At 35.1% G+C, this 27250-nt stretch overlaps 1 protein-coding gene and 1 pseudogene across 9 annotated transcripts in view; one reads left to right on the top strand and one right to left on the bottom strand.

Moving 5' to 3' along the window:
- The window catches only part of LOC100438994 (zinc finger protein 680), a 64077-nt gene extending 39069 nt beyond the window's left edge, over positions 1-25008 (top strand). For 5 of the 9 annotated variants that reach the window (XM_009242759.4, XM_054560522.2, XM_054560523.2 and 2 more), the window contains one exon: positions 1-14671. In XM_009242759.4, coding sequence (XP_009241034.3) covers positions 1-1340 — 1340 coding nt within the window. In that variant the 3' untranslated portion in view covers positions 1341-14671. Of the gene's footprint in view, positions 14672-17225; positions 18360-22692 lie in introns of those variants that run through there. The other 4 variants (XR_010140693.1, XR_010140694.1, XR_010140692.1 and 1 more) reach the window with 4 other exon arrangements.
- On the bottom strand, positions 22084-23244 carry LOC100435651 (heterogeneous nuclear ribonucleoproteins C1/C2-like; annotated as a pseudogene).
- Positions 25009-27250: the final 2242 nt, after the last annotated feature.

Here is a 27250-nt window from a genome sequence, read left to right on the forward strand (position 1 = left end):
TTATATATTCTCATTTCACTGAAGACCTTTGGCCAGAGCACAGCATAAAAGATTCTTTTCAAAAAGTGATACTGAGAGGATACGGAAAATGTGGACATGAGAATTTACAATTAAGAATAAGCTGTAAAAGTGTGGATGAGTCTAAGGTGTTCAAAGAAGGTTATAATGAACTTAACCAATGTTTGACAACTACCCAGAGCAAAATATTTCAATGTGATAAATACGTGAAAGTCTTTCATAAATTTTCAAATTCAAACAGTCATAAGAAAAGAAATACTGGAAAGAAGTTTTTCAAATGTAAAGAATGTGGCAAATCATTTTGCATGCTTTCACATCTAACACAACATATAAGAATTCACACTAGAGAGAATTCCTACAAATGTGAGGAATGTGGCAAAGTTCTTAACTGGTTCTCAGAGCTTATTAAACATAAGAGAATTCATATGGGAGAGAAACCGTACAAATGTGACGAATGTGGCAAAGCCTTTAACCAATCCTCAACCCTTATTAAACATAAGAAAATTCATATTGAAGAGAAACCCTTCAAATGTGAAGAATGTGGCAAAGCCTTTAGTTTATTCTCAATCCTTAGTAAACATAAGATAATTCATACTGGAGACAAACCTTACAAATGTGATGAATGTCACAAAGCCTTTAACTGGTTTGCAACCCTTACTAACCATAAGAGAATTCATACTGGAGAGAAACCCTTCAAATGTGAAGAATGTGGCAAAGATTTTAACCAGTTTTCAAACCTTACTAAACATAAGAAAATTCATACTGGAGAGAAACCCTACAAATGTGAAGAATGTGGCAAAGCTTTTAACCAGTTTGCAAACCTTACTAGACATAAGAAAATTCATACTGGAGAGAAATCCTACAAATGTGAAGAATGCGGCAAAGCTTTTATACAGTCCTCAAACCTTACTGAACATATGAGAATTCATACTGGAGAGAAACCCTACAAATGTGAAGAATGTGGCAAAGCTTTTAATGGATGCTCCAGCCTTACTCGACATAAGAGAATTCATACTAGAGAGAATACCTACAAATGTGAAGAATGTGGCAAAGGCTTTACTTTATTTTCAACCCTTACTAACCATAAGGTAATCCATACTGGAGAGAAATCCTACAAATGTGATGAATGTGGCAATGTTTTTAACTGGCCTGCAACTCTTGCTAATCATAAGAGAATTCATGCTAGAGAGAAACCCTACAAATGTGAAGAATGTGGCAAAGCTTTTAACAGGTCCTCGCACCTTACTAGACATAAGAAAATTCATACTGGTGAGAAACTCTACAAACCTGAAAGATGTGACAATAATTTTGACAACACCTAAAACTTTTCTAAATATAAAAGACACCATCCTGTTGAGAAACCCTAAAAATGTGAAGAATTTGACAAAGCCTTCCAATGATTGTTACACTTGCTTGTAGGTAAGATAATTTATACTGGAGAAAACTTTATAAGTGTAAAGAATGTGACAAAACTTAACCAATACTCACATCTTATGGCACAGGAAAGCATTTTTACTTGAGAAAGATCGTACAAGTATAAAGAATGTGAAAAAGTCATTGATATCTTTTCACATCTTACTCAACACCAGAGAGTTTATACTTATTAAAAGCATTATAAATGCAATTACTGTCAAAAGAAATTTCAGAAAATATAACACTTTAAAGTGAAGAAGCATGTTTATTTTGAAGACAAACATAACAAATATAAGGAGTGTAGGAGGGTTGTAGTACCTTTACTTGTATTACAAATCTTATTGTACTCATTTTGTACTATAGAGAAACGCGAAGCAGTTGCTCAAACTTTGTTCAACATCAGGGAATTTATATTGGAGAAAAATCCTGCAAATGTAATGAATTTGGAAAAACATTTTTTTTCAAAAACTACGGTGTCGAAAACATGAGTTTATATTGAAATGTGTTTTTGCAGATGCAGTAAGTATGAAAAATATTTAATCCAAAATTAAGTCTATGTAAATATTAAAGAATTTACAGTAGAAATAACTAAGGCACTGACACTTTAGACATTACACTAAAACAGAGTGTTGAGTATAAAAAAATCTATAAGTTGTTAGATTATTTGTAAATAACTTTAAAAGGAGTAGAAGATTGTTTAGAGAGTTATAATTACATTGAAAGTATACTTTTTTCTTGAAAAAATTATAGCTTATTTGAAAAGTAAATAATGATGAAATTCAACTCTCAAATTACTTTATCTTCATTCCTGTTGTATTCACATGTGAAAGCGTGTTGCTGTGTCAGATATAGGAGAGATTCTTTTTTTATTAGATGGACATTATTTATGGTTTTTTCTGTGGAAGAGTATGGGCATTAAAATGTAAGGTTTATGATGAAAATCTAAGTGGAGAGGCCCTTGTTAGTTTACTTTCCATATTGAGTGATGCGTGAGGTGGGTGTTCAGAGTAATATTCTGCATCATAGTGAGAGAAAAGCATTTTTAATTTTACTTTAAATTAAATGTAATTAAATTACTAGTGAATCATTTTACTAATTGTACTTTTATGCTATAAATGCAGTACATTTGAAAATTTTTAGATTATGTATAAGCTTAATTTTGTAATTAAACATTTCTTTAACATGTTAAGACTATTGTGCATTCAATGAAGCGTTATTATGCCATTAACTTTAACCTTTTTCACTTTACTCAAGGAGGGAGGTAAAAGAGAGTAACAATATGTTATTTGGTCATGAGATGTTAATCTTTCTGTGCCTGGCTTATTTCAACTAATATGCTGTCCTCCAGGTTAACTGATGTGATCAAAAATAATAAAATTTTCTTTTAGATTCCACGTAGCAAAAGCAAGAGTAAGAGAAAAGAACAAATCTGGAGGCATCACATTACCTGACTTTATACTATAAAGCTTTAGTCATCGAAACAGCATGGTGCTGGTATACAAATAGGCACATAGACTGTAAACGTGTGTGCAAGTATCTTTTTTCATATGATGCCTTTTTTTCCTCTGGATAGATACCCAGTAGTGGGATTGCTAGATCAAACGATAGATCAACTTTTAGTTCTTTAAAAAAATCTCCACACTATTTTTCAGAATGGTGCTAATTTACATTCACACCAGAAGTGTAAAATTGTTCCCTTTGCACCACATCCCCACCAACACCTCTTATATATTTTTTTATTTTTTAATTATGGCCATTCTTGCAGGAGTGAGGAGGTATCATATTGTGATTTTCATTTTCATTACTCTGATAATTAGAGATGTTGAGCATGTTTCCATATGTTTCTTGGCCATTCGTATATCTTCTTTTGAGAATTGTCTATTCATATCCTTAGCCTACTTTTAAATGAGATTGTTTTTATTTCTTGCTGGTTTGTATGAGTTTTTTGTAGATTCTGGATCTTAGTCCTTTGACAGATGTATAGATTGTGAAGATTTTATCTCACTCTGTGGGTTGTCTGTTAACTCTGCTGATTATTTTTGCTCTGCAGAAGCTTTTTAGTTTAATTAAGCCCCATCTGTTTATATTTGTTTTTGTTGCATTTACTTTTGGGTTCTTATTCATGAAGTCTTTGCCTAAGCAAATGTCTAGAAACGTTTTTCCAATGTTATCTTCTAGAATTTTTACTGTTTTAGGTCTTAAATTTATGTCTTATATCTATCTTGAGTTTATTTTTATATAAGTTGTGAGATGAGTTTCCAGTTTTATTCTTCTACATGTGACTTGCTAAACATCCCTCCATTATTTGTTCAATAGGGTTTCCTTTCCCCACTTTATGTTTTTGTTTGCTTTGTCAAAAATCTGTTGGCTGTAAGTATTTGGTTTTATTTCTGGGTTCTCTATTCTGTTCCATTGGTCTATATGCCTATTTTTATATCAGTACCATGCTGTTTTTGTGACTATGGCTTTATAGTATAAAGTTATGTAAACTTTAGGATTGTCTTTTCTCATTCTGTGAAGAATGATGTTGGTATTTTGATGGGAGCTACATTGAATTTCTAGATTGCTTTTGGCAATGTAGTCATTTTCACAATAGTGATTCTACCAATCCATGAGTATGGGATGTGTTTCCATTAGTTTGTGTCGTCTGTGATTTCTTTTAGCAGTGTTTTGTGGTTTTCCTTGTAGAGGTCTTTCATGTCATTGTTTAGGTATATTTTTAAGTATTTTTTTTCCAGCTATTGTAAAAAAGTTGCATTCTTGAATTAATTCTCAACCCAGTCACTGTTGGTATATAGCAGAGCAACTGATTTGTGTACATAAATTTTGTATCTGGAAACTTTGCTGAATTCGCTTGTCAGTTCTGGGAGATTTTTGGAGGAGTCTTTATGGTTCTTTAGGTATACAATCATATCATCAACAAATAGTGACAGCTTAAATTCCTCTTTGGCTGCCCTTTATTTCTTTCTCCTATTTGATTGCTCTGGCTAGGACTTCAGTGCTATGTTAAATAAAAATGGTGAAAGTACACATCCTGGTCTTGTTCCTGTTTTCAGAGAGAATGCTTTCAACTTTTCCTTGTTCAGTGTTATGTAGGCTGTGTTTTTGACATAGATGGCTTTTATTACATTGAGGTATGTCCTTTGTATGCAGATTTTGCTGAGGGTTTTAATTATAAAGGAATGCCGGATTGTGTCAAATGCTTTTTGTGTGTTTATTGAGATGATCATTGTTTATAATTCTGTTTATTGGTGTATCACATTTATTGACTTCTATATGTTAAATCATCCCTGCATCCCTGACACAAAACCCACTTGATCATAGTGGATTACCTTTTTGATATGTTGTTGGATTCAGTTAGCTAGTATTTTTTTTTAAAGGATTTTAGCCTCTGTGTTCATTAGGGATATCAGTCTGTAGTCTTCTTTTTTGGCTGTGTCCTTTTCTGGTTTTCGTATTAGGGTGATGCTGGCTTCATACAATGAATTATGGAGGGTTCCCTCTTACTCTGTCCTGTGGAATAGTGTCAATAGGATTGGTACCAATTTTCCTTTTAATGTTGGGTAGAATTCTGCTGTGAATCTGTCTGGTCTTGGACTTCTTTTGTTGTTAATTTTTTAAATTACGATTTTAATCTCACCGCTTGTTATTGGTCTGTTCAGGGTTTCTGATTTTTCCCGATTTAAGCTAGGAGGGTTGTACATTTGCAGGAATTAATTCATCTCCTCTAGATTTTTGTGTTTATGTGTGTAAAGGTGTTCATAGTAGCCTTGAATGATCTTTTGTATTTCTGTGATGTCAGTTGTAATATTTCCTGTTTTGTTTCTAATTAAGCTTAATTGGATATTCTCTCTTTTTTTCTTAATCTTGCTAATGGTCCATCAGTTTTATTTATCCTTTAAAAAACCAGGTTTATGTTTCATTTGTCTTTTTTTCTTTTTAATCTTATTTAGTTCTGCACTGATCTTGGTTGTTTCCTTTCTTCTGCTGGGTTTGGGTTTGGTTTGTTCTTGTTTCTCTAGTTCCTTGAGGTGTGACCTTAGATAGTATATTGTGGTCTTTCAGACTTTTTGATGTAGACATTTAAAGCTATGGACTTTCCTCTTAGCACGGCCTTTGCTGTATCTCAGAGGTTTTGATAGGTTTTGTCACTATATCATTCCATTAAAATTTTTAAATATTTTTCGTCTTGATTTTATTGTTGACCCAATGATCATTCAGAAGCAGTTTATTTAATTTCCATGTATTTGAATGGTTTTAAAGGTTTTTGTTGTTAACTTTCAGTTTTATTCCACTGTGGTCAGAGAAAGTACTTGATATCATTTCAGTTTTCTTAAATTTATTGAGACTTGTTTTGTGGCCTATCATATGTTCTGTCTTGGAGAAAGTTTCATGTCCTGGTTAATAAAATGCATAGTTTGTGGTTTTTGGCTAGAATGTTCTGTAAATAGCTGTTAAGCCCATTTGTTCCAAGGTATAGTTTAAATCCATTTTTTCTTTATTGACTTTCTATCTTGATGACCTGTCTAGTACTGTCAGTGGAGTATTGAAGTCCCCCACTATTATTATGTTTCTGTCTATTTAATTTCTTAGGTCTAATAGTTATTGTTTTATAAATTTGGGAGCTTATAAAGCCCCATTTTCCACTTTTACAGTTTGGGCACTCAGAATATTTGGGCTGTCTCCCAGGTCCTACAGGAGCAATTTGCTTCCTTTAAAGGAACTGTGAATTATCTTGCCTTTCCTGGTATATTCCTAGAGTAGTTCTGTGTAGTTTTAGCAATGCAACAAGATTTAACAGGTTTTCTTTTGTTTGAGATAACACTTAGAGTTTTTTGTTTTATTTTTATGAAAATTAAAAAATATGAACACAAAAGTGAGGTTGGAGTGAAAGTTTAATAAGCAAAAGAAGAAAGCTTTTTGCTAGCAGAGAGGGGTTTCTGAATAGGAGTTCCCCCTGTGAGGCTGGGGTTCAGGGTTATTACGGACTAGGAATAAAAAGAAATGTGCTTAGTTTGTGGGCTGTTTTGGAGATCTTGTGACTTAGCTTGGCCTGGGACTAATTAGAAAGCTTGGGCTGAGATCTTGGCCCAGGACCAATTAGAAGCTGAAATGATGATATATAGATGCTGCTTAGCTTGGCCCAGGACCTATTAGAAGCTGAAGCGAAAGCTTGGCCTGGGACCTTGGCCCGGGACCAATTAGCGTCTGAAGTGATGATTTATAGGAGCCGCTGTATAGTTTAAATAAAGGTGAGTGCCCACTGGAGCTCACTGTGTTTATGCCCACAAAAGGAGAAGAAACTTTTTTGGAGCCCTCTGATTATATAAAGGATAAAGGCATTTTATACCAGGCCTTGTTTTTTATTTGAGTGAGCTAGAGGTTTGTGCAAGTTTTTATTTAAATAGGCTGGAGGTTTTTTTATTTGTGCAGTTGTGGGCATGTTTTTAGGCACAATACTTTATGCCAGTTTTTTTATTGGTGCCTGCAGCTTGAATTTTTTTTTTCCAGGCTGCATTTTACATTATGTGGGGTTGAGGCAATGACTCATTGGCTGGGGACTTTTCAGGGACCTTTCTGTTGCTATTTACCTAAGGCAAGCAAACTTCTTTCAGTCTCCACTCAGGAGTGGAAACCGTAACTATTTTTATGGAGATTAGGCATTGGATTTTTTTGGACTGCTTTTTGCTTGAAAGGGGCATTGTGTAGGGAACAGTAGCCAGGATTTTTTTTGGGGGGGGGGTGCTAGTTTAAGGGTTTTTGGAAGAGGTGCACATTTATGTGTGTGTGTGTGTGTGTTGCACTGATGCAAACAACTATATTGTTGTAAGTCAAGAATAATTTAACTAGTTTTTAGATTTTAGAGGAGCTAGGCTGAGAGAAACAAATGCATTTTAAATTTTATTTACAGGAGTATACCTTGCTTGTTAAAAGGTTTTAAGAAATTCTTACTTACTTTGAAAAGCAAAATAAAGATTAGCAATTTGTGTGTGTGTGTGTGTGAGACAGAGTTTTGCTCTTGTTGCCCAAGCTGGAGTGCAGTGGCACGATCTTGGCTCACTGTAACCTCTGCCTCCCGGGTTCAAGCGATTCTCCTGCCTCAACCTCCCAAATAGCTGGGATTACAGGCATGCGCCACCACGCCCGGCTAATTTTGTACTTTTAGTAGAAACTGGGTTTCTCCGTGTTGGTCAGTCTGGTCTTGAATTCTCGACCTCAGGTGATCCATCTGCCATGGCCTCCCAAAATGCTGGGATTATAGGCATGAGCCACCACGCCCAGCCAAGATTAGCAATGGTTTAAGCAAAAGTTAAAAACATTGCTTTTGTTTTCTATTAGTTTAGTTTATTTTGTTAACTTTTGTTTTGCTTGATATTTATAAATATTATGTTTTTATTATGGGTTTTATTAATGAGTTATGAGTTTATTTTATTGATATTTATAAATATGAGTTTTTATTATGAGTTTTATTATTATAGAATTTTTTTATTATGAGCTATTTATGAGTTTTGTTTTGTTATGAGAAACCTGCATTGGAGAACATTTGTTAAAGTTTTACAGCTAATTGTAAACCATTTTTTGAAGAAAATTAAAATAAGATAATATTTTATTTTATAAAATAAATAAAATAAGATAATGTTTATAAATGACAAAATGTTTAGGGTGATTACAGTTAGAAGCACAATTGACAAAGAAATGTGGTTATTTTTGTGGCTTATAATAACATAACCTTAATTGTGATTGATGGTGCACATTTAGACATTAGAATCTTAGATATTTTATATGGTTTTGGAACATATGTTAATGATATTTACTAAAATATAACCTGAGGAAGATTAGATATTAATTTGGCAATTTTATATACCTAAACTTGTTAAATAATTTTGTTAACCTCTGTTTTGGATGCCCCAGGAGCCCCTTGCAGCACTCAAGAGCTAGACATTAGAAAAGACAACTTTGAAACTGAAATTTGATTTTGTGAAGTTTGTTGAAGTTGTTGGAGGTTTAAAACACTTGATATTCTGAAATAAAATTTTAAATTACTGTAAGTTATTTGTTTTGCTAAAATGATGACTTAAAATTTGAAAAAGCAAAACCTTTTACTAGCTCTTATTATTACATAAAAATTTTGATTGGCCAGGTGTGGTGGCTCACACCCGTAATCCCAGCACTTTGGGAGGCCTAGGAGGGTGGATCATGAGGTCAGGAGATCAAGACCATCCTGGCCAACATGGTGAAATCCCGTCTCTACTAAAAATAAAAAAATTAGCTGGGTGTGGTGGCAGGCACCTGTAGTCCCAGCTACCCAGGAGGCTGAGGCAGGAGAATAGCTTGAACCCAGGAGGCAGAGGTTGCAGTGAGCTGAGATCACGCCACTGCACTCCAGCCTGGGTGACAGAGCGAGAATCTATGTTAAAAAAAAAAAAAAATTTTTTTTTGATTAAAAGAAAGAAAGCTAAATTTTACTGTTGCATACTGTTCATGTTAACCCCAATTTTAATGAAACCTTATAAACAATTTTCTTCAATTTTAACTAATTAGACCATGAGGTGAGAGTTTTATAAACCTTTTGTAACCCTTTACAAATTTTGCTAAGAGTAGATTAGTGCTTTAATAAAACCTTGTGTTTGTATTTTAATGCTTAATTTGAAAAACTATATAATATCCTTTAGAATTTTAGTTGATATGTTTACATACAGGATTTTTTTGCAAGATTAATTTATACAGTTCTTTTTTTTACAATTTGCTTAAAGCTTTTGCTTTAAGACTTTTTTATTTTTAGGCAAAACGTACTTTTAAAAAAGATTTTACTAAAAACACATTTTACTGCTTTTGCATACCTTGCATGTAAATTTATTTTTAGTAGTTTTAATTATATGTTATAATGATATATGTTATAATGATAACTTTCAGCAATGAATGTAAAACCTGGTAAATTGTTTTAGTTATGTGCTAGGCGCAGATGAATTTTGACTTTTTTTTAGCATAGTTAGGGGCACATACACTTTTTGGCCTTACTCATTGTGAAGCAGGCAAATAGAACAGTTTTTAAAGGCCAAAGGAGTAGTTTACAACCTTAAAACATTTAGCAAATTTAATATTTGGCCAGAATAATTTTGATTACCTATTTACATTTTGTAGACATTTATACTTTATTAATAATCTTTAAGGCTGATTTTATTTTTTAAAGATTAAAGTTACATAAACTGAAAGGTACCACAGCCTTTATTTAAAAAAATTGATTTAAGCACTTATTTTTAATTAGAGCTTTTTTAAATAGACATTACACACACAACACATGTATAACCACACAGAAAAAAAAAATTTAGTATTTACAAGATTTTTTACTTGCCAGTTTTTAACTGGATTATTGGCCTCTGGGTAAAGCCCTTTAGGAACAAGGCTAGAAATATAGTTTTTATTTACAGGGCTAGGAATACAGTTTTTAGGGATTTTATGAGAAAAATTTTTTTTAAATGAGATTTGTGGTGTTCTTGTTTTTAAGAAGTTTTAGGCCACCAGAAATTATTTTAGGACCTTTTATGAATGGACCAAGAGTGGCAAGGCACAGTGGAGAAAAGTCATTTAGTTGACTGAGAAGAAATTTTTTTTTTTTTTTTTTTTTGTTGGAGACGGAGTTTTGCTCTTGTTGCCCAGGCTGGAGTGCAATGGTGCGATCTCGGCTCACTGCAACCTCTGCCTCCCAGGTTCAAACGATTTTCCTGCCTCAGCCTCCTGAGTAGCTGGGACTACAGGCGCACGCCACCACGCCCAGCTAATTTTTGTATTTTTTTTAGTAGAGAAGGGGTTTCACCATCTTGGCCAGGATGATCTCGATCTCTTGACCTTATGATCCGCCTGCCTTGGCCTTGCAAAGTGCTGGGATTACAGGCATGAGCCACTGTGCCCAGCCCCTTAAGAAACTTTTTTTAGAAAAGATTTATGAAGAGAAAAACATGAAACCTTTTAAAATATATTTATAGCTTGGATATTTATTTTTAATAGTGCTTTTTTTTTTTTTGGAGACCAAGTCTTGCTCTTGTCTTCCGGGCTGAAGTGCAATGGCGCGATCTTGGCTCACTGCAATCTCCGCCTCCCAGGGTCAAGTGATTCTCCTGCCTCAGCCTCCTGAGTAGCTGGAATTACAGGTGCCCACCACCATGCCCGGCTAATTTTTGTATTTTTAGTAGAGATGGGGTTTCACCATGTTGGCCAGGCTGGTCTCAAACTACTGACCTCAGGTGATCTGCTCGCTTCGGCCTCCCAAAATGCTGGGATTACAGGCGTGAGCCGCTGTGCCTAGCCAATAATGCTTTTTAAGAATTTTTTTTTAATTAATTAAAACTTCACAGAGAATATAAACAGTAATTTTACCATTTTTTTTCCTAGTTTGCACCACTACCTGTTAACAATTATGTTTAGGTTTTTTTGGAGGGTTTTTTGAAGAAAGTGTCTGGGTTTAGGCAAGGGCAATGTTTTTTGTTTGTTTGTTTGTTTGTTTTACTAAAGATTTTTTTTTAGCAGCAAAGCTTGATATTTGAGGCGGTGATGGCCAGAGACTATTTTTTAGAGGACAACAGTTTTGCAGTACTGTGTGAGGTATAAACAGTTAAGTTATTTTCCATGGTTAGCCCACTTGCTGTTGAGTCAGACCTTGAGCCTTAGCCAAAACTTTTAGGGCTATTTTCTTTTTTCTTTTGATACATAGAAATTAAATACCTGAGGGCATCAGCCCTCAGTCTTCCCATAGAGACTGTGCTTTAGCTGGTTAAAAGTTTTTGTGTTTTAGGTTTTATTTTATTTTATTTTTTTGAGATGGTGTCTTGCTCTGTCGCCCAGGCTAGAGTGCAGTGGCCCAATCTTGGCTCACTGCAACCTCTGCCTCCTGCGTTTCAGCAGTTCTCCTGCCCTAGCCTCCCAAGTAGCTGGGATTACGGGTGCCCGCCACGGTGCCTAGGTAATTTTTGTATTTTTAGTAGAGATGGGATTTCACTGCGTTGACCAGGCTGGTCTCGAACTCCTGATCTCGTGATCCACCACCTTGGCCTCCCAAAGTGCTGGGATTACAGGCATGAGCCACTGTACCTGGCCTGTGTTTTAGGTTTTTAAGTTAGGAAGTGAGTTTTAGCTGCTTACATTTTTGTTTGTTTTTTATGAGGTGATACAAAGGATGAGCTATTTTACCATACTCAGGTATTTATAATTTACAAAAACATGTAATGCCTTAAAATTCTTTTAGCTCTTTGAGGGTTTTGGGAAAGAGGAAAGAAGGAAATAGGCTTATTTATTTATTTATTTATTTTGCTTCATGCTTTAGTTTTTGTTTTTTGTTTTTTTTTTCTTTGAGATGGAGTCTCACTCTGTTGCCTAGGCTGGAGTGCAGTTGTGTGATCTTGGCTCACCACAACTCCACCTCCCATGTTCAAGCGATTCTCCTGCCTCAGCCTCCCGAGTAGCTGGGACTACAGGCGCACACCACCATGCCAGGCTAATTTTTGTATTTTAGTAGAGACAGGGTTTGACTATGTTGGTCAGGCTGGTCTTGAACTCCTGACCTCGTGATCCGCCCACCTTGGCCTCTCAAAGTGCTGGGATTATAGGCATGAGCCACCGCGCCTGTCTGCTTTAGTTTTTTTTTTTTTTTTTTTTTGACAAGACTGGACTTAAGTACCTTACTGAAGTTTGAACTGAGCTTTAGATTTGGGTATTTTATGTTTTTTACCTGCTAGAAAATTAAAAAGAAACTTAGTGCCTTTTTGAAAGACTCCCTCAGTTGGGGCACAGAGGAGAGTGTTATTTATATACTGCAAAGTTTTAAATTGAGGCTGAGCAAAATTAGATTTTTGGAAACAGCCTGTTTTTGCAACTTTTTTTTAATATTAAGGGCTGCCTGAATAATAAACCTGTTTTTTTAATTGAGTTGGGATACAGGTAGGTGTTTCTACTAAAGCTTTTTTTAGGCTATTTAAAAAGGTGGCCGGGGGGGGGGGTGCGTTATTTGGTTTTTGATTTAGCAAGGACAGTTTAGAGTTACTAAGAGGTTTGGTTTTGGTTTTTTGCAAGCTTTTTAAAATGCATATTAGAAAGTGTTTTGTTTTGTTGTTTTTTTTTAAATTACGTTATTTATAGGATTACCAAGACTTTAATTAGGTTTTTAAGGGGCATTGTTTTATTTTAATTGGGATTGGGGATCTTGTTCTACCCTTTTTTCCTTGGGGCTTTTTTGTTGTTGTTGTTTTGACTGCCTAGGCCTCCAATTTGTAAGATGGCTATGCCCTTATGCAAGAGAATATAAGTCTTTTTTTTTTTTTTTTTAAGAGTTTTACGGTTAAAGGAGCTTTAGTAATTTAGAATACACTTGAGGGGAGTATAGACTGCAGATGGTCTGTTGCCCATCTAGAACGAGAGGGAGAAACAAAGCTTTCCTTAGTTTCTTTTCTCCCTTTTGTGTGACCCAGGGTGGAGAGCAAGAGAGAAAGGGCATCCTCTTTCTCCTCCTCCTCTCTCTCCTTTGGGTTCAGGCTACCATTATAGGTGCTGCAACATGGATACAAGCGTGACCTTTACCCGTGTTCCTGGAGAAGCTAGTCGGCAGGGTTTAGTTACACTTACCTGCTTAAAATTCTAGCCTTTTGTCCTGCTGGATTTCTAGACCCACTCAGCCCAAAAGGCTCCCAGGGTACCCCAGATGTTGGAAGAAAGTATGTAGTAGTTGGATTTGGGCAAGATTTTTTAATGAAGGGAATGTTTTAATACTATTTTTGGCTTTCCTTGCTATGGCCCCAGTGAAGAATTTAAAAAGCACAAAGTAAGACTGATTAACTTTTATACATAAAATTTCTGTTTTGTTTGAATGCCAGTGTAATTGAATGCAGAACAGATGCCTTAAAAGTGTAAAAATTGAATGGCTGCCCTTTCTTTGATGGGGACAGTATTGAAGCTAAGATTTGTCTTATTAGGATGGCTTCCTCCTGGCTGTTGAAAGTGGAGTTTTTCTGTTTACACATAGGACGTGGGGCCTGATTACTGATAGAGAGACGTAAAAGGGAAAAGAATGGAAGATGAGAGGTTTTGGGCAAAGGGCTGACAAGGCTCCCCATGGAGAAAAATTCTGTTCCATTATGTGGCACTGCAGGATTAGAAGTGTTAGGTAAAAACTCTGACTCCAAATTCTTTTTAGGCAAAAGTTAGGTTTGGGGTTGGATAGGCTATTATTATAGTATGCCCCCCAGCATAAGAAAATCAACTGTTTAAACTCATTGGACAATGCTGAACTTTTATGTGGAAGGAAGAAATAAATGGAGAGGGGGAGGGTATTTACATGAGGTGACATTCCCCTATACAGTGCCATAAATGTCTATTATTGGGGACAAAAAGCCCTTACTAGAAAATTTAGACTGAAATCCCAAAGTCCCCCTGTCTCAAGGAATCACAAAAACGGCAATTTTTTAAGTTACATTCGTAAGACACTAACTCTACCCAGCAAGATTATATCTTTAGGTTGCAGAAACATCCACGACATTGTATACAAAGAAGGGATAGGAGGCATAATAGCCATCATAGGAAAGGAAAATGCAATAGGAAAAGACTGGAAGTCCTTGTGCTGACACCCTGACAGGCTGTTGGGGACTAGAGTTAGTCCAAGGGCCTTTAGATAACACTGAGGTATAGCCCAAACCAGAAATTTTTAGTTGCCTAGGACCCCCTTTTAATTCCATGTGATGGCTTAGGTCCTCTGTGAAAAGTAGCTAGATTGGAATAGACAAGAAGTTCTAAAAATGAAAGTAAAGGGTTAAAATTAAACCACTTTGTAAGTGGCTGATTAGTAATTCCAGTCTGTTTCATTTTTAGTCAGGTAGCGAGTATACAGGAAATTTATTAGCTCTCATTTTTTATTCTGTTAGATCATGATGAGTGTTAAGCCTGAAAACAAGCTGGCCACATCAGTAGTTTGTAACCCATGTTAATTCTAATCAGTCAATCTGGGGCTATAATAGTAGTTGAATGTTTTCAATACTATCCTTGGCAGATTCACATACAGCATAAATATAAATATTATGGTAACATTTCTCATTGAGTACTGTTCTTTAGCACTCCAGTAAATTTAAATATAATTTAAAAATATATATTCATGCTTGAACCCAAGAGGCGGAGTTTGCAGTGAGCTGAGATTGCACGACTGCACTCCAGCCTGGGCAACAGCAAGACTCTGTCTCAAAAAAAAAAAAAAAAGTATGTGTGTGTATATATATATATATATATACACACATATATGTAAAATATGTATATATACACACATATATATAAAATATGTATATATACACACATATATAAAATATGTATATATACACACATATATAAAATATGTATATATACACACATATATAAAATATGTATATATACACATATATATAAAATATGTATATATACACACATATATATAAAATATGTATATATACACACATATATATAAAATATGTATATATACACACATATATATAAAATATGTATATATACACACATATATAAAATATGTATATATACACACATATATATAAAATATGTATATATACACACATATATATAAAATATGTATATATATACACATATATAAAATATGTATATATATACACATATTAAAATATGTATATATATACACATATATAAAATATGTATATATACACATATATAAAATATGTATATATATACACATATATAAAATATGTATATATATACACATATATAAAATATGTATATATATACACATATATAAAATATGTGTATATATACACATATATATAAAATATGTGTATATATACACATATATATAAAATATGTGTATATATACACATATAAAAAATATGTGTATATATACACATATAAAAAATATGTGTATATATACACATATAAAAAATATGTGTATATATACACATATAAAAAATATGTGTATATATACACATATAAAAAATATGTGTATATATACACATATAAAAAATATGTGTATATATACACATATAAAAAATATGTATATATATACACATATAAAAAATATGTATATACACACATATATAAATATGTATATACACATATAAATATGTATATATACACACATATATATAAATATGTATATATACACACATATATAAAATATGTATATATGTAGATATACACACATATATAAAATATGTATATATGTACATATACACACATATATAAAATATGTATATATACACACATATATAAAATATATATACACACATATATAAAATATGTATATATACACACATATATAAAATATGTATATATACACACATATAAAATATGTATATATACACACATATATAAAATATGTGTATATATACACACATATATAAAATATGTGTATATATACACATATATATAAAATATGTGTATATATACACATATAAAATATGTGTATATATACACATATATAAAATATGTGTATATATACACATATATAAAATATGTGTATATATACACATATATATAAAATATGTATATATACATAGTTTTTAAAATATATATACATTCAAATAACTTGTTTCTCTAACAAGTGAAGGAAATAATTTACTTAGACATTTAGAGAGAATTTTACTCAAAACAGTAGCTTTAGAGCCTTTTAAAGTATTTTATTATTTTGAACATTAAAAATCAAGAAAATTTATTCTTGAGTGTTGGGTTCATACTATTCATAACATTAAAAGTTTACTAACCCACATCACTAAATGAGCAAACCATTTGAAATTAAAAAAATGTGTGTGTGTGTGTGTGTGTGTGCGTGTGTGTGTGTGTTTGTTTCCTGGAATTTTAAGATGAAAAAACACTTTTTTCTCTAGCCCAAATTCTTAAAGTTTATTTCTCTCTTTTTTCTAAGAAAAGTATTAATAGTATTTTTAAATGGCAAATCAGAGTTGTATACATTTATGGGGTACAATGTGATGTTTTAATATACGTATATAATATGGATGGCTCACGCCTGTAATCCCAGCTACTCGGGAGGCTGAGGCAGGAGAATCACGTGAACCTGGGAGATGGAGGTTGTAGTGAGCCAAGATCGTGCCATTGCACTCCAGCCTGGGTGACAAGAGCGAAACTCCGTCTCAAAAAAAAAAAAAAAAAAAGAATAATTGAGTTGAGTTGAATAACATATGTATATCAACTCGCTTACCTATCCTTTGTGGTGAGACATTTGAAATTTACTCTTAGTTATTTTGAAATACACAATATATTGGTGTTTACTATAGTCCCTGCTGTGCAATAGATCTCAAAACCTATTTACCCTATTTGAAACTTTGTACCCTTTGATGAACAACTCTCTGTTTCCTTCCAACCACCCCCAGCCTCTAGTAACCGTTACTCCACTTTCTAGTTTTTGAGTTAAACTTTATTAAATTCTACGTATAAATGAGATTATGCACTATTTGTCTTTCTGTGTCTGGCTTATTTCATCTAGCATAGTGTCTTCTAAATTTATCTATCTTGTTTCAAATAATGGGATTTACCCTTTCTTGACGCTGAATAGTAATTGTTTATACCACATTTTTAAAAGAATTAATATAAATATATATTTGTCTATTGGTTGAAAAAGTCTGTTCTTAGGGAAAAATATTTCTGTGTTAAAGCATGTATTAATGTAATTCAGCATATAATTATCTTATTAAAATTACCTAATTTCTACTGAGTACTGACCATAACACTATATATGTGTTAATAAATTTAATTCTCACAGTAACTTAATAACATAGGTATCATTATTACCCTCATTTTACCAGAGGAAGAAACAGAGCCACTGAGAGAAATGACTTGCTCACAACAGCAGAGCCAATATTAAACCACAGGCAACTTTGTCTGCACAGAGGTAACACTCTTGAGTACAACAATAAAAAACTTCAAACAGAAAATAATTATTTTAAACTCTCATTTTAAATAAAAAATTTTTAGAAATTGAATAATTGGATACATTTGCATTGTTATATCTGTGCATGAATGTATAAAATGGTATATTAAAGAGAAATAATTTAAGCCAGAAAAAAAATTAGTTAATATTTGTTGTGAATAAAATTGGAAAGTAATTAATTATTATTTGCAGGTATTATCTTTGTTTACTTAGATAACAAAAGAAACTAAAAGACTAGGCTGGGTGTGGTGGCTCACGCCTGTAATCCTAGCACTTTGGGAGGCCGAGGCAGGTGGATCACAAGGTCAGGAGATCGAGACCATCCTGGCTAACACGGTGAAACCCTGTCTCTACTAAAAATATGAAAAATAGCTGGGCATGGTGGCAGGCACCTGTAGTCCCAGCTACTGGGGAGGCTGAGGCAGGAGAATGGCGTGAACCCGGGAGGCAGAGCTTGCAGTAGCCGAGATGGCGCCGGTGCCACTGCACTCAAGCCTGGGCAACAGAGCAAGACTCCGTCTCAAAAAAAAAAAAAAAAAAAAAATCTAAAAGACTATTTTAAAAGTCTATTCAGGTGGGTGGGCAAAATTCTAAGATGATCCTCAAGGTTCCCAGCCTGTTTCACACCTGCTGTGTAATCCTCTCCTCTTGAGTGTAAAAAAACTGTAACTGTGGTGTGAAATTACTCATAAAATTAGGTCACTAGTGTGTTGCCTTTGTCATCAAAAGGGAGATTATCCTGATTGGGCTAAACTGAATCAGAGGTGCTTTTAAGAGAAAGGGACACATAATAGAAAAACACTTCAGCTGGCCTGGAAGTAAGTGATTTCTAGGTGGGCCATGCTGTAAGCTGCTTATGGTGGCCACATGGCAGGAAATATATTTGTATATTTTCATTATTCCTGCCTCCCACATGGTGCTTCCAGTAGAGAGGACAGGAGGATCTCATGGCAGAGGAAAAAAAAAGGAGTCTAATTTATGCAAAAAGAAAAAAAATCACCTCTCATCTGAGATAGCCTAAGATAAACAAAGGAGACAACATTGATTACGTCAATGGGAGGAAGAAACAACCTGGATGAAAGGGCTCACTGGCACTGTGGAATGACATTTAGAAAGCCATAGTGAATGATCAGCCTCTGGAACATCAATAGCCTACCAACAAGGGATCTCATTCTTACTATAATTAAATCAGCATGTCTGCACCATTCTGGTAGCCCAGTTTTACACTACTCATTACAAAAATACCATGGAGACTAGTGTGTACCCTCCTAGAATTGAACTTATTATGAAAAAGCATACCTAATTATTTGTTTTTACAATTGAAATACCTTGAAGACATAATAAATTTATTAATAATTGACATCTAATTACAGAGAATTTTACTATACTGTAATATAATATTGACTTTAAACAGTATGATTATGTCTAGAATGCATGGAGTTATATATGTAGTTTTTCTTAGTTTAACATGATAAAAGTAACAGATGAAACATTTGAAGTAGAATAAAATTAATCAAAACCACATTTTTTCAATGGCTTGGCATAATTGCCGTGCTTTTTGAAATGGCCTGATTACTAACACGGAGCAAAGACATGATTTTGGCTTTGCTCGATCATTATGTTCTTGACCTTTTAAAATCTAAAATTCTGGCTAAAGGATTTTCAAAGGGAGTATTATTTAGATGGCTCCCTTGGGTTTCCAAGGCAATACAAGAATTTTGATAGGCAGAAAAATGCATGCTGCATAACACATTGCTCTTCTCTGATTTGCCTTAACACTGAAAGATTGAAGATTGCAAATCTAGTCTCTCAATTTAGAGTAAATTGACAAAAAATTTATTTCCTAGCCACACAAATCATTATATAAAACTAATGGGTAAAAGATGCCATTAGCTGCCAAAAACTTGTGTGACTAGATTCAGGAAGCATCTGGACATGCAAATAACAGCCCGTTAAATTAAGACCCTAATAGGTGCATGTGGAAAGCATTTATGTGCAATGTGGTGCACTTCCTCTTGGCACCTTTTTCTGTGTCTTTGCAGAGATACCAGCTTTTTCTGAGTGACTCAGGGTGAATACTGGGCACTGAGAATGCTGTATTCAGAGTCATTACTGTGAACACGGTTAACACATTTCTTCCATATTATAAAAAATATGAATCCTACTCTGCCTCACAAAGGCTTTTAGTAAAAGATTGTTTATAGTACTCAATTTGGATTCATGGAAAATTTTCACATTCCAGATAAATCAGAAACAGTTAAACGTAAACCAAATTCCATAAAACATATGAATGAGATAAAATCTTCTTAGCTAAAAAATTGTATATTATCAATAAATTTAGGGAAAAATAGAAAACCAGTACTTTAAGCCAAATAACAGTGTTTGGCACATGAATACCACCCAAACAAGTGCTCTTCATCGTCATCGTTAAAATAGCGATAGCAGCATGTTCTTTCCTGGCACCAGCTAGCCTGTTTTCCACTGATATAAACGGAGAAGGCATTGAAATAGTGAAAGAGGGTAATATAAATGGAATAATTATATAAAATGCAACTTTTAATAAAAAGCATTTGGTATTGCATAACTATAGATGAGACTATTAGTATGAGGTCATAATAGTATTCTATTGACAGAATAACTTCACAATATTCTTATTTAAAATAACATTTTTCTGCTGTATATTTGCTATCTTTTGGCCAAATACTACACGAGCTCAGTAGAAATAAAAGTAATATTTTACCACAAGCACTTTATTATTGATGCATATGCTTATTTTGTTTAAAATATGTTAGCTTTTTAAAGAAGATGTATGATTTTTTTGGTGTGTTTTTATTGCTAGGAAGTGGCTGTCCTGCCAGGAAACTGCTATTCTCAGCTTTACCCACATTGACTAGTAGTGAGTGGAAGTGATGTGTGGATAAGAAGCAAATATGTCTTCTCCGCATCTTGTTTTCATCCATTGGCTAAAGAAAAAGGAGGATGCAGATAGAAAATGAAAGAAGATACAATCCCTGAAAGATTAAGTCTTCTTAAGCAGACAAAAGACTCACAGATGGCCAGGTGCAGTGGCTCACACCTGTAATCCCAGCATTTTGGGAGGCAAGGTGGGCGGATCGCCTGAGGTCAGGAGTTCGAGACCAGCCTGACCAACATGGTGAAACCCCATCTCTACTAAAAATACAAAAATTAGCTGGGTGTGGTAGCATGTGCCTATAATGCCAGCTACTCAGGAGGCCGAGGCAGGAGAATCGCTTAAACCCAGGAGGCAGAGGTTACAGTGAGCCGAGATCGCGCCGTTGCACTCCAGCCTGGGCGACAGGTGAAACTCCTTCTCAAAAAAAAAAAAAAGCCTTCCAGTTGATTTCTTAGGTAATAGCAGAATCTGTTTTTTCTGTAGCATAAGAATTCTTGATTTACCACCTTTAGAGGTACTGAACAAAACTGTATATGTGTTCTGAAATCTGGATTTATTTATAAGCTCATTAGAGACTAAGTCATGGCAACACATTATAGTTCATTATTTTCGTCTAAATTCTTGTTGAGCCGCATCCATCTATATATAATACTAAGTTGCTAACAGCTTCTTTATACCAAGCCACAACTCATTTTACCTGGTGGTTTCATTTGAAATGTATGAGCTGTATTATATAACATTCAAATAAGTAATACTTTAATTCAAAGACTATGGAAAGAAGAGTCATACAGGCACACTGATAGTGAATTGGAATCTGGCACCTGACACTGATTAACAGGTTGAACAGATTCAACTAGACCTAGTGCCACTGCACTCCAGCCTGGGAGACAGAGCGAGACTCCATCTCAAAAAAAAAAAAAAAGTTCACAGACGGTGGGGATGTGAGCAAAAAATATATTATTCTAAGCATCTGAAATTTTAGTGTACAACCTGCATTGCCTTAACAGATATATTATTCAGTTTTGATTCTTCAGGATATGATTCAATCCTCTGGTGAATCAAAACTGAGAGGAGAATAACTTATTTGTTAAGGTAGGAAATGTAGGGAAGACACTTTTTTTCCTCCAAATTCCTGGTTTAATAAGGACTTGTTTATTTTGAGAAAAATAGGTCCCAAACATCAGGCTGTTAAAATAACCCACAGTATCAACCTTAAAAAGCAAATCTTAAGACTATAACACTGTTTTTCTAGAGGATGCATTTAACATGGCAACTCATTCACAAAAATACATTGTTATATTTGTGTTGAACTGCCCCACAAATCACACCTATGTGGGGGTGTAACACACATACTTCTAACTCAGCTGCTTTTAGGAGCTATGCAACTAAATTAGATTGCTTTTGCAGTTAGGGAGGCAACTACTGAAATTATGTATGATGAAAAAACTACTTTCTGCATAATGAGATAATTTTGGAGACAGTTGATAAAAACCGTACATCCGGCTGGGCACGGTGGCTCATGCCTGTAATCCAAGCACTTTGAGAGGCCGAGGCGGGTGGATCACGAGGTCAGAAGTTCAAGACCAGCCTGGCCAACATGGTGAAACACCATCTCTACTAAAAATACAAAAATAAAATTACCCGGGCGTGGTGGCACGTGCCTGCAATCCTAGCTACTCCGGAGGCTGAGGCAGGAGAATTGCTCAATCCGGGAAGTGGAGGTTGCAGTGAAGCAAGATTGCACCACTGCACTCCAGCCTGGGCAACAGAGCAAGACTCCATCTCAGAAAAAAAAAAAAAAAAGAAATACATCCTTTTTATTGTTAAGTCATAAAGAGGTTTCAAAATTAAAAGCAAAAACTACAGGGTAAGACTTAACAAAACTACTAGGAGTGTCAAAGGAGGTGAAATGGGACCTAGGTGCAGGGCAATATGAATTAACATGGGAAAGACAAGGACAATGAGCATGTGCTGAAGATATTAGAGGAGAAGATCTGGTAAAAAAATTTGATCTTAGAGAAGCACCTAGGTAAACAAATATTGGGATAAGATTTCTAACCCCCACTATGTGCTTAAGAGTCATTTTTGCCATTGGCACTGTCTCTGTCATCCTCTCCTTCCTCAGCCTCTTTTTCATCCTTGGTCAACTCCAGCTGGCCATCCCCCACCTTCATTATCATCATCATCCAGTAGATCCCCCTCCTCAGCAGAGTCATCTGTGCCCCCCTCAGACTTCACATTAATCTCATTTTTCTTCACTGAGCTCCTGCTCTATTCCTCTTCTCACTTACCATTCTTCATCTCTACTGCTTGTTTGCTCTGTTCCTTTTAAATTTTTCCAGGTTTTCCAGGGGTAACTCCACTTTTTGTTTTATCTGGGTCAGTTCCTTCTTAATGGCCTAAAGGTCATCTCCTTTCAACTTTCCAGACTTGGAAGATCCCTGCTGTCCACTCTTAGAATTGAAGCCACTTTTGCCCCTTCATGAGGTGTTTTCTGATACATGCTGACGTTTCGAGGGCACTACAGCCTAAGCAATAGGAGGAAGAGGAGGAGGAAAATGTGCTGGGCAACTGTACATCCTTTCACAATAATCCCGTTGAAAGTCATAGTCCAAGTCAAGAGAGGAGCTGAATAGAGGTGATGGAGAAGGGTGTTCTGTTACTGACCCCATACATCGCTGCAGATCATTTCACACCTGCTTTTCCTCCGTTCACTTTTGGCTCTGCAGCCAGGTTAATATCTAAAACCTGGCCAGCAATTATTCTGCCCTTCTCTCTTCTACAGCAGCCGGGGCATTTCTCTCATTCACCTATTGAACAAAGGCAAAGCCCTTATGAACAGAGCAACCCACAATTTTGCTGCACGTCGAAAAGATTGCCTCCACATCAGACTTCTTGACCACAAGAGTGTTGAGATTTCCAGTGAACACATGGAGTTCATGGAGCGAGGATCTGTTCTGTTGGTAACATTGCTGGCCATTGTGTTTGATAAGGTTTCCAGAAAGCCAAAAACAGGAGGAAGGAGGGAGAAGAGATTCGATTCTGAGTCTCCTACTCCCAGGTTCTACGTGGAGAAGCCAACTGCTGCTCGTGGTCGGCAACGTGGCCACAACCGCTCAGTCTTCGTCTCTTCACAAAATCAGCCCCATTACTTCTGACCAACATCTCCACTCCCAGCCCCAGACAATCATCATTCTACTCTATGCTTCTATGAGTTTAAACCTTTTTATACTCTACATAGAAATGATATTATGAAAGTTTTTTTCTGTGCCGTCTTATTTAGCATCATGTCCTCCAGGTTCATCAATGTTGTTGCAAATAACAAGGGTTCCTTTTTTTTTCCCCATAGGGCTGAGTAGCATTCCACTGTGTAAATATATCACATTTTCTTTATTCATTAACCTGTTGATGGACACTTAGGTTGCTTCTATATCTTAGATATTGTGAGTAATCCATTTCCTTCCTTTTCTCTCATTTGTTTTTATATCTTTTTTCCTTTTTTTATATCCAGGAGTATTTTATTTTTAAAATATAAACTATGAATGTTAAATGCCTTCATTTGAGCTTCATTTGGGTCATTAGCTGTGTTCCCAGAGGAAATTATTTTACATCCTTGGTATAAGAATTAAAGAGAAGAGAAACACAAAGGGTGGCTTGACAGTCAACAGGGACAGGTTTATTTTGAATAAACCTAGGGGGGCAGCTGGCCGAATTAGGTCAGAGCCCACACTCTTTTACAGACTAAAAATTTTTAAGGATTTAGGGTGGGAGAGTTTATCGGAGGCTTGGACTGCTTCTATGTCTCTTCGTTGTGCTTATCTGGGAGGGAGAGTTGTGTGTCTGTTCCCATACATCTTTCTGCAGCTGCAGGCATAGCCCCCCAGTCTGCTTTTAGCTTCCCAATCTTAGTGCACCCGAAGGGAAAAGAATGTGCTTATTAAGGCCCACTGTTTTACTGGGGCCTATTGTATGAGGGTGAAGATTGGCAGTTACTCAAGAGACTTTCCTTCCACCTCCCTGTGTGCCCAAGCTGGCTGTTTTTTGTTTCTTTGTTTGTTTTGTTTTTTTGAGACGGAGTCTCGCTGTGTTACCCAGGCTGGAGTGCAGTGGTGTGGTCTTCGCTCACTGCAACCTCCACCTCCTTGGTTCAAGCAATTCCCCTGCCTCAGCCTCCCGAGCAGGCGCACGCACCACACCCGGTTAATTTTTTGTGTTTTTGGTAGAGATGGGGTTTCGCTATGATGGCCAGGCTGGTCTCGAACTCCTGACCTCATGATCCGCCCGCCTCGGCCTCCCAAAGTGTTGGGATTACAGGCGTGAGCCACCGTGCCCACCTGAGCTGTCTTGCCTGTATTTTACTGTCTGCTCTTTCTGGCTGCTTGTAGTTAGAAGAGAAGTGATTTCCTTGAAATGCATGAGGCTAGAAAGGGAGCTAGAACTTAAAAGTGGCAATGTTTGTCTGAGTTGACCTTGCTCCTGCTCTATCACTTGGAGCTTCAATCTTCATTGTTAATAAAAAATACTATTTCCCCCAGGGCTGTTTTAATTCATACAAGGTAGCTATAAGTAATTTTCACTGAAAGCCTTGTCTGAATATAGTACAGTAAATATTTAAAAATAAGAACAAAATCATTTATATTTCAAAGATCCTTTATTATAGTTTAGTGGGTATATTATGTCATATTTAATGTATTTATTCTTTCCAAAAAATGCCAAAATAAAAATGTTATTATTTTTTCTGGAATAACAGACTAAGAGTTTCTACATTGTGACTTTGCTAATTTTTGCATATGGTGTTAACTGCTACCTTTGAATTTAGGTTGAATTTTAAACCCACTGTTGTTTACTTTGTGTAATATTTGTTTCTTTTGGGGAATCAAATATATTAAATATGGACTGTTTGGGGTAACCTAATTTCTGGGCTTAATTTCTGCTTTCTTTCTGTTATTAAATCTGGAATTTTAGAAATTACTAGGATTCAAATAAGGTTGGTTTGGAATCCAGCAACAGAAAATCCCAGAAAAAAGTGAAGGACACAGCTACTGGATAGTGCCTTTCAGTGAGATATATACATGAAACAGAGTTCAGTGAAATTTATAAAATTATTGCAAGTTTGTTGAATTTAGAAACTAATTGCCTACAATATATTAGGCACTTAGTTTGTCTGTGGCATCCTTAGCTTAAGAAAGCTGACATTACTGAAAATAATATTGCTACTGTAATAAACTTTGGAACAAATATTTATGTGCTAGTAAACATTTGCCTTACTTCTTAAATACATGTCATTCTGGCTCAGTCCTTTTGGCACAACTGTTTATAATTGCAGAGACTTTCACCAATGTTCATTTTATGTTTATTTTTACATAGTAAGCTTCACAGTTGACATCATTATATTGGGATGCACCAGGCAATTCCTGAGCCTTAGAGCTGACCATCCTACCTCATCCTTCTTATTTCACGTGCTCTGTTGTTGTGTTTCTCTCACTCCATATTTGAGTCTTAACGAGGCCTCAGTCTGGAGAAACCAGAGGAATGGGTTGCCATATATGTTGGGTTGAGAATCAGGATCCTCTTGAGGATAAAGACTTGACATTTATTATTCATAGTACAAAGTAGAATTTTTAAGATGCAGACATGTTGTTGTTTTTGTTTTTTTGAGGCGGAGTCTTGCTCTGTTGCCCACGCTGGAGTGCATTGGCATGATCTCAGCTCACTGCAGCCTTTGCCTCCTGAGTTCCAGCGATTCTCCTGCCTCAGTCTCCCGAGTAGACTAGCTGGGATTACAGGCGCGCACCACCATGCCTGGCTAATTTTTGTATTTTTTTTTTTAGTAGAGATGGGTTTTTACCATGTTAGCCAGGCTGTTCTTGAACTCCTGACCTCAGGTGATCCGCCCACCTCGGCCTCCCAAAGTGCTGATATTATAGGCGTGAGCCACCGCGCCCTGCCAACATGTTTTATTCAAATTAAATATAGATGATTTTATCAGTATGCCCATATGGTAAAAATAACTGTATCAAGTCCATCAAATGTTCTGCTTTAGACTCTCCCAACGCAAAGATCAATATATATGAATTGGATGTTAGTTTTGTTTTGTTTTTTAGTGTAGGCTATTGTTTTTAAGATTTTTTTTTCTACTTTATGCTGATGTTAAGCTACACAAAGCTTACCAAAAGATTTATCATATTTATTTTTTACCCAAAGTTACAACACTTAAATATTTAAAGTGACATTCTGGATTCCCATTTTCCAGGTGATGTAGTTTGCATTTATTAGTACTACCTTTCAGTTTTTCCTTATGTGGTGCGAGATTATAAAAATGCCTTCCAGCTGATTTCTTAGGTAACAGCAGAATCTGTTTTCTCAGACAGTAGCATAAGAATTCTTGATATACCACCTTTAGAGGTATTGAACACACTGGATAAATGTGGTGAAATCTGGATTTATCTATAAACTCATTAGAGGCTGACTCATGGCAGCACATGTTATAGTTCAATATTTTTATTTAAATTGTTGAGCCACATCCATCTATATGTGTAACACTAAGATTGTAACAGCTCCTTTACACTAAGCCTGAATTCATTTTACCTGGTGATTTTATTTGAAATGTATGAGCTGTATTATATAACTTTCAAATAAGTAATACAAATTCAAAGAATATGGAAAGAAGAGTCATACAGGCACACTGACAGTGAATTGGAATCTGGCAGGTGACAATGATTAACAGGTTGTGCAGATTCAACTAGACCTAAATCCCTGAAACAATATTAAAAGATAGAATTTTTAAATTAAAAACATTGACAATATAATAGGCCTATTTAAAAAAATGTTTACCCATCATCAGTCGATATTAAGTTAAACTAGAAAATTTGGAACACACTATACAAAAAAAATGAAATAAGTCAACTATCCCCAGGCTTACTCTGATCAAAATAAGAGTTCAGCATATTTGAAAACACCAAATTATTATGAAAAATATTCATTTT

The sequence above is a fragment of the Pongo abelii genome, chromosome 6 (assembly GCF_028885655.2).
Source record: "Pongo abelii isolate AG06213 chromosome 6, NHGRI_mPonAbe1-v2.0_pri, whole genome shotgun sequence".
NCBI lineage: Eukaryota > Metazoa > Chordata > Mammalia > Primates > Hominidae > Pongo > Pongo abelii.